The sequence below is a fragment of the Nannobrachium achirus genome (genome assembly GCF_963921795.1).
Source record: "Nannobrachium achirus genome assembly, chromosome: 22".
Classification (NCBI taxonomy): domain Eukaryota; kingdom Metazoa; phylum Chordata; class Actinopteri; order Myctophiformes; family Myctophidae; genus Nannobrachium; species Nannobrachium achirus.
In genome coordinates this window covers 22,079,159-22,087,991 of record NC_137829.1, presented here as the reverse complement: position 1 = coordinate 22,087,991, position 8,833 = coordinate 22,079,159, and the positions used below count along the sequence as shown (strand labels likewise).

At 43.3% G+C, this 8,833-nt stretch overlaps 1 protein-coding gene across 1 annotated transcript in view; it reads left to right on the top strand.

The window, feature by feature from the left end:
- Positions 1–771: 771 nt before the first annotated feature.
- umps (uridine monophosphate synthetase) overlaps positions 772–8,833 on the top strand; it is a 9,623-nt gene continuing 1,561 nt past the window's right edge. The window contains exons 1-9 of the mRNA XM_080753270.1: positions 772–982; positions 1,501–1,654; positions 2,590–2,714; positions 3,150–3,337; positions 3,838–3,935; positions 4,075–4,235; positions 4,632–4,749; positions 7,624–7,799; positions 8,053–8,167. Coding sequence (XP_080609396.1) covers positions 833–982; positions 1,501–1,654; positions 2,590–2,714; positions 3,150–3,337; positions 3,838–3,935; positions 4,075–4,235; positions 4,632–4,749; positions 7,624–7,799; positions 8,053–8,167 — 1,285 coding nt within the window. The 5' untranslated portion in view covers positions 772–832. The remainder of the gene's footprint in view (positions 983–1,500; positions 1,655–2,589; positions 2,715–3,149; positions 3,338–3,837; positions 3,936–4,074; positions 4,236–4,631; positions 4,750–7,623; positions 7,800–8,052; positions 8,168–8,833) is intronic.

Genomic DNA, 8,833 nt, shown 5'->3' with positions numbered 1-8,833 from the left:
CTGCCACTGGGAGCAGTAGAGAGGTTGACCTGGGTCTGCAGACCTGTTTGCAGACCCAGGTCTCGCAGACGCCTTCCTGCAGACCTGTTTGCAGACCCAGGTCTCGCAGACGCCTTCCCGCAGGCTGCAGCCGTTACTACTTGCCACCGCAGCGCAGCGGCTGTGACTGTGAGGTATTCATTCTATGGCCAATATAGCCCATTTCCAAAACAACATGAAAATCACTTTCAAACAGGAATAAAACTATTTGTGACCTGAATGTGAACGTATAGCGCACACTATGTTCAGCAGAGAGCAGCAATGCACCACTGACCACTTTGTTTTGTCATGATTTATACATCATTTACATAAAAAAAATAGACTATGCTAGGATTTTTGGGACATAGCCAACAGCAGAAACGCACGTATAGACTACATTTAAATATACAAAGCATTTATTCATATTTTATACATGACTGGACGTTGTGGACGCCGTCAAAAAATTTAACCGGGGCGATTTTCGAGTTTGGACGCCATCACCGGAGCGTCCGACGTTGACGTCGCCGTCGGCAGCGGAGCACCCTTCATTGATTAAAACGGGAGCGCCCGGTGGAGCCGGGGGGTAAGCTCACAAAGATGAAGAGACTTCAAACCCCAGGATGCTTTGCGCACTGAGCAGGGCGCTGTGCGCATCCCTGGTGCTCATCAACGGAAGAGTTTCCGTGCGACGGGCGGGGCGAGTCTAGGAAAACAACGTGAGCAGCACTGAGCAGCAGCAAAGAGTAAAGACAGTACGACCGAAGAGCTAAGTTCGTGGTCCAGACTAGAGCTGCTGGAAATCCTCTGATCAAAGATGGAAAACGTCTCCCTGGACAGTCTAATCTTGAAACTGCACGATGTCAACGCCGTCAAATTTGGGCAATACAAGTTGAAGACTGGCATGATGACTCCAATTTATATCGACTTGAGAGTCCTTGTGTCTCATCCATCTCTCATGAACCAGGTATTAAACACGTGTTATCATTGCAGTATCACATGTGTCGTTACGCCATGGAAGATTCTGATTGATAGGCTATATTGATAAGTCTATGCTTTAAAAAGAGAACTGTTCCCCTCGCACGAACAGTGAGTAAATGACTACACTTTAACACATGCACACTCAGTGTGCAGACTGACAACTGATAGTTATTCTGGTTTAAATGAAAAAGTAGCTACAAAAGTGTTGAGGACTATAAGAGGGGGGTCTCAAAGACCCAGACACGAACAAAAACACTACTGTATTTGTGGCAAGTGATTTTCTGTTTCAAATATTTTTATTAAGCACAGCATAAAAGTATACATTTCCAAATCATCATTTCCAAATATATGCATTCAACTTAAACAAGTTCAAGCAGTGAAATGTTGTTAGGAGGACTTGTTCTGCAAAAAGATCTTGTAGACTCTGAACTGAAACAGTTGATGACTTAATTTCTTCACTGCGACAGGTAGTTCCATGCCTAACCAATCTGTGTTCTTATACAGGTGTCTAGTCTCATTTACCAACGTGCACAAAACGAGGAGCTTAAGTTTGACTCTGTGTGTGGAGTTCCATACACTGCACTGCCCTTGGCCACAATCATCTGTTCCAGACATGAACTACCCATGCTCATCAGACGAAAGGAGGCCAAGGACTATGGTGTGTGTGTGTGTGTGTGTGTGTGTGTGTGTGCGTGTGCGTGTGTGTGCGTGCGCGAGCGCCGGTTTGTCTCTGCGTGTGTGTCTGTCTGTGTAGTGTACAAACCTTTGACCTGTTTCCACATCTCTCTGTTGGTTATGATGTGAAACAAAATTGATTGTAGCTCAGTTGTCTTCTACTTGGAATTAACTGAACTTGGAGAACAGCCAAAATGAGCCCACAACCCATTTTGGTGCCAAACAAGTTGTTTTAGAAACCCGGATCTTTGAGAATGTCATTTGTTATGATAGTAGCTACAAAAGTGATATAGAAGGCCAACCTGGTTTTAATGTGGCCTAATCTAGTCGGAAAGCTATACAACACATTGCCAAGAAACTGCTTATGGTCCATGTACCCAGCCAAAACAATCAATTCAGCAAGAGATGCTTTAGTCAATGTTTCAGAAGATTACATTGCTCAAGCTAAAGGGCTATCCATACTGTCTCCGACCAGCAAACCTTTCCCTGGAAAGGTCCGGTTCAACTTCAAAATGACGTCACTCACAACTTCTGAAAAGCGTTACACCGAATTTTAGTTTGGAAAGCTGCACGTCGGAACGTCGGACCTTTCCAGACGAAATGTTTGGTGGTCGGAGACATTGATGAAGAGGGCCAGTGTCACAGTACCAAACTGTTCTCAAAACCATAATACCAGGCCTGTGCTATGGCATCTTCAACAACATAATAACAAGGCAATAGGGTCTCACCTAACAGTGAATTTTAGAATATCCCACACAGTGTTTGAATTGTCAAGCTCTACTTCCCATGGAAGACAATGTCAGCCCTTTGCAACCCTATACTCACTCAAGCCTTCTAATGATAAGGATTGTATATCCATTGATAATTATTCAGGAACAGTTCCTCACTTGCTCCTTGTGTAATATAAACGCCCAATAGGCACCAAGCGTATGGTGGAGGGGACAGTTCGTGAGGGTGACACTTGTCTGATCATTGAGGACACCGTGACCACTGGCACGAGTATCCTGGAGACTGCGGAGGTGCTCTACAAAGAGGGACTGAAGGTATATCAACTGATCATAGCAATTATGGTAATACTAATTAGTGTGGTTGTTATAGACAACACACACACTATTGTTCTCGGTCAGAGAATTCTTTGACAGCAAAGTGAACCTGTTTTTTGACTGATGTTATCCGGGTCGAAAGGCCGGATATCTTGGACAACGATGTCCAATCAGACAGGATTGGTCACGCTTCACTTGACATCATCACAACATATTTATATATAATAAATCAGGCGGAATTAATTAATTTCCCAGTGGATTCTTTGTGACTCCTGTCAGCTGCTTGCGTGGCACGCTCTGCTTGCATGGCACGCTCTGCTTGTGCACAATAGTATATAATGCATTTAGATGACCAAATCCAAAGAAATGCTCAGCATGAGAATATAGAATTATCTTCTGTCACAAAACCAACCTTGTATTTTGTTGTGGTTGCAGGTCACCGATGCAATCGTGCTAATGGACCGAGAGCAAGGCGGTGTGGAGAACTTGGCCTCTCAGGGAATCACCCTCCACCCAATCATCTCCATGTTTAAGCTGCTCAATGTGCTGCTGGCAGCAGAACGCATCGATGCCAATACTGCCCAGAGCGTACGCAAGTTCATAATGGACAACAATACTTTTAGGTACAACACTCGGACACAATGGACACTCAAAATTAAGTAAAAGTCTCACGTTGCACGGCCCAAACAGCTTACGACACCCTATACTGTAAATGTCCTTTCATTTATTTGCCTCATCCAGAGAGATTACGTTTTCAACGTAATGGGTATGCTGAGTAAGCCCAATTAGTTCAAAACATGTCGTTGCTCTATCTTGGTGAGGCAAATAAATCTGTGTGAAAGGACGTTTATGGTCATGTTTTTGCCAGACCCATGAAATGGGTAGGCCTACATAAGCAAATGTCGGTCCTGGTTTTCTATATAAAGGGTATATATGATGATGACATGATGATGACATGCCTACAAAAGGCATGATGTCATAAATGATGATGACAGATAGGGGGTCTGGCACAACCAGGTTGACCTGGTCTAGTTATTATTGTGAAAGAGTCTGAAAAAGGTTTATGTGGAGTGCATGTGTCTATGTAATGCTTTACACATTGCTCTGCCTGCCCTCTATTCAGGCCTAAGGAGAAGAATGGTAACGGTTCTCCTGTCACCAAGAAGCCATGTAAAGACCAGAGCCAGGAACTGAGCTATGAAGACAGAGCAAAACTACCCGGTATGTTGCATTTTAAATGAAGCTGTAACGTTCCATTGGAGGACTAAAGGTCCTATACAGAAATGCTTATATCAGCAACATATGGGGACCTGTACTGTATATCAACATCACTTTTAATAAATAACGCTTTTACTTCCAGGTACCCACCCACTGGCATCCAAGCTACTGAGAATTATTGAAGAGAAGCAGTCAAACCTGTGTGTCTCTGCCGATGTGACGGGCTGCGAAGAGCTGCTCCAGCTGGCTGACCTTCTGGGTCCAAAGATATGCCTTCTTAAGACCCATGTGGACATCCTTCAGGTATGAAACCTACAGGCATCTGCAGGGAACTCCTTAAACACAGGATAGAGTGCATGTTTAAAGACCACCCAAAAGTCAAAACCACCTTCTTTATCCCTCTCAGAAATGTCTGTAACTGAACAATCAAAGATTACGGGGGAATTTAATTTCCCAACATAACCCCCATCTAACCTATTATACAGCAGGTAAAGGGATAGAAACAAATCACGGGGTGATGAGGTTATAAAGCTATATATATTATTATTTTTAATTTACTAAATGCTTTCATGAAATGTAGTATTGTCTGCTCCTCTGCCCCCTTATTCCATGTTCCGTCCAAACTCATCCCTCCACTCAGTACAGGACAAAACAAGCAACCAACATCAAAGCTAAAATGGTGGTTCTCTCTAAATGCAGGACTACACACAGAGCGTCAGTCAATCACTGAAGGCCCTGGCTGAGAAACACAACTTCCTCATCTTTGAGGACCGCAAGTTTGCGGACATCGGGAACACGGTGAAACACCAGTATGAAGGTAAGAAAATGACAGAGGTTTAGAAAACAGTGTTGGTCACTGGAGTTTCTCTCATCTCTAGTTGTTGAGTATGGAAATACAGTATGTGCTGAGCTGCAATGTTTATTCACTGCAGGAAACAACCTGAACCTGCTTTTTTTTTAAACCATAACTTAACATGAAAAAGAAAAACGAAATGAAGGCTCATCCGCATTTAGTTTTTTCTTTCTTTTATGAACACCAGATAAGACAATTTGGCCTGCCAGATTGTGTCTTTGAACTCAACTTTGGCTAATTATGACATAATATATATTGATGTTATTATTACAAGTGCAAGGGAGCAGAATGGGTTGGCACCCCAGCCTGTGTCTTCCGTGAGGAAGAGGCCCAACAAACCCACGGTGAGGCCTTTAGGAGGGCCAGTCAAGCCGCTAGCGGCTCAGGAACCCACTGCTCCTGAATTAAATGTCTGGTACTGGGAGTCTGGTGGTCAACCCACAGAGCCTGATCCTTCCACGTGCCAGATTGCCCCTCCCAGTCTCGGCAGAGTAGTTCCGGAGCAGCAGAATGTGTGGCCTAATGGGACTGATCGTGGGTAGCTACTGGGATGTAAGTCGGGACTTGGATCACCCCGGCTGGGTCACCTTAGCAAGGCCTATGTTGTTGCGAGACCCGAAACCCCTATGACCTTGGACTACATCACTGAGGATGTATCCATCTGATGTTTTTTCGTCATTTCTAGTTCTAAAATGACGCACCAAGTCAATACGGAGGTCAGCATGACAAGCAGCTGAAAATAACTAAAAATACTGTGTAAAGCCACCTGTATATTTGGTATTTGCCCATTATTCAGTTCTCACCTACTAGAATCTAAATGTAAACGAAGCGACGCGTATAGCTATAGGAACTCATTAATACTTGTAATGCTTTGTAACGATAATCATAACACAAAGCATTTTAGAATGACAATATCAATGATAAATATACTGTAATCTGAATTTTACACTTTATAATCTTTTGAATTTCTTTGTAAAGAAGTTACTGGATAGAAATGTTTTAATCCAGCCAGCTGCGAGCACTCGTCCAAGGACCCAGCCAAGCCATGCCGGAGGCACCGCTGCAGGGAATCAAACTCGACCCATACAGTGGTGGCTGATTTGTTTTGCCCCGAACAGCGCCCTGGGACTCCCAGAGTCGCAGTCTCGGTAGAGTAGTTCCGGAGCAGCGGTGTGTGTGGCCCTGTCTTTCCCTAATGGGACTGATCTTGGGTAGCTACTGGAACGTGAAGTCGGGACTTGATCACCCCGGCTGGGTCACCTGAGCGAGGGGTATGATGTTGCTATGACCTTGGGCTACATCACAGAGGATAGTCCCAGGTGCATCCATGAGATGTTTTTTTGTTTTATTACTTGCGCCAGCCAGTGAAGCAAGGCGCAAGTAGTACTGTTTTCAGTTTTGTCGTTGCGTCCTCTGCAGCAATGTCATATTTTTGAAGCGGTGAAAGCCGCTTCCAAGGAGTGGCTTTGTGTGTCCATATATGGACATTCCAGTCCAGAATGAACAGGCTTTGTCTGTCCCGTACATGTCCTGTGAATGCAGAATTGAGGATTGGTCAAGCTTAACATGACAATTCGGCCCTCCAGATAAAATCATTCATTCATTCAGAATTAATAAAAATATAGAACTAAAGCACATAGAAAGTATAGATCTAGAACACAGAATGTACTGTATAGATCTAGAACACAGATTTCATAGCTCTAAAACACATAGAATAAAAATTCACCGCTTCACTTCGAACCGAGGTTTGATTTTTGTCAAAGTTTTGTCATTGCGTCCTCCGCGGCACCTCGGAAGTCATCTGTGGCAAGTTGGCACCTCGGAAGAGTCATCTGCTCGCACAGACACTCTTTTATAGTGTGAATGATGTCATAGTTTTGTCGTTGGGTCCTCTGCGGCAAGTTGGCACCTCGAAAGAGTCATCTGTGGCAAGTTGGCGCATTTGAACAATTTTTTGAAGCGGTGAAAGCCGCTTCCAAGGAGTGGCTTTGTCTGTCCCGTACATGTTTTTTTTGAGGATTCCCATAGATTCTCAAGGAGTGGCTTTGTCTGTCCCGTACATGTCCCGTGCATGCAGAATTGAGGATTGGTCAAGCTTCACATGACAATTTGGCCCTCCAGACAAAATCATTCATTCATTCAGAATTCATAAAAATATAGAACTAATGCACATAGAAAGTATAGATCTAGAACACAGAATGTATAGATCTAGAACACAGATTTCATAGCTCTAGAACACATAGAAAAAAAATTCACCGCTTCACTTCGAACCGAGGTTTGATTTTTTTTTTACATTTTTTTTTTAAAGATATGTGTTGTTTGTACTTCCAAGTTGAAATCAATCATGCAACTTTGAATTCAAACGCTGTCAATCAACTGTTTCAAAACCGTTATCGATGACAATACTTGCACGTTTTGGTGTCATTCAAGTATGCCTTTAGTGGCCTCAATTTCACAACGCACTACTTGTCAGATCAATTAAGTACCAAATTGCCCACACACATACATCCACTTTCCAACGAAACTGTGTTGATGCACAATTACAGCATGGGCTAGAGAACAAAAGGTGCAAGTTGGCATCTCGACAGAGTGCAGTCTAATTTCTAGTTCTAAAAAGATATAATCTTTTGAATATCTTTGTAAAGAAGCAACTGGATAGAAATGTTTTGATCCAGCCAGCTGCGAGCGCTCGTCCAAGGACCCAGCCAAGCCAAGCCAGAGGCACCGCTGCAGGGAATCAAACTCAACCCATGCAGTGGTGGCTGACTTGTTTTGCCCCTGAACAGTGATCTTGGGAAACGCATCATAACTAATTTCTGTGATTATCCATTTTCCCAGGGGGTTTATACCAAATCGCGTCATGGTCCCACATAGTGAATGCCCATGCTGTCCCGGGTCCTGGAGTGGTGAAGGGGTTGAGTGCTGTGGGAAAGCCGATGGGGCGAGGCTGTCTGCTCATAGCACAGATGAGCTCCCAGGGTTCACTAGCTGCTGGGGAATACACACAGGCTGTGGTAAGCATGTCTTCACTTGACCATTTAAGCCCTGTTTATTTATTTTATTTTTCTTTGTTGTATGATGGTGTCATGTAAAAATAGCCAATTTAAGCTCACAACATGAAACAGAAATGAATAATATGGATGGCAGTTTGAAATTGGTTAAAAGGATGACTATATTGTCATGATGGTTTAATTTAATTCATCTGAGATTTGTTGATAATACTGTTTTTCTCAAGGTGTTTTACTATGTGTTATTTTTCTCTTCTAGCTGAAGATGGCAGAGGAGCAACCAGACTTTGTGCTTGGGTTTATCTGCACATCTAAGATCAGCAAACGACCAGAGTTCATCCACATGACTCCTGGGGTGCAGATGCAAGCCGGAGGTGAATTGACTTATAGTGACCTGCATTTTCTGTTATTTCTTTTACTCAAATGAATTATTGAAGGGGGCCTGTCACCTAAAGGGTTACTGTCACTTTAAGAATCATCTTAAAAAACAAGTTAATATTTTTATGATGTCATTGTGGGGATGCGCAATTATAAGCCAATCAAATTAATTGTCTGTATAGCCTGACTGTATGACTACTTACTGTACTGGTCAGCTGTTGTTGAGGGGCGCGGGCAGATTACACTGTGACATGAGCTTCAGACTGTTTCAGACCGTTTTCAGAGAAGCTCATGTCACAGTGTAATCTGCCCCTCAACCCCTTTAGGTGACAGTACCCCTTTAAGTAAAGTTAGCTAAAATAGTGTGTCTTTATATATTTAATCACGTTAGCTAGATTAGTGTGTCTTTATATATTTATCACATTTATCACACACCCTATTGTCCCTTTTCTGGGGCCAACATTCTATGAAAACTGTACCATATTGCGTCACGTTGTCAGCTTGTAGATCAGCTTGTAGATCAGCTATTTTCAAGGTTCAAGGTTGTACTTTATTGCTATATCTTGGGGGGGGGGGGGTTGCTAGTGATTCCTTTTGCCCAGAGAAATTTTCAAAGAAGCTATAGTGTTAGAGGCGAAAAATTGGGGGGGGGGGGGGCTAGT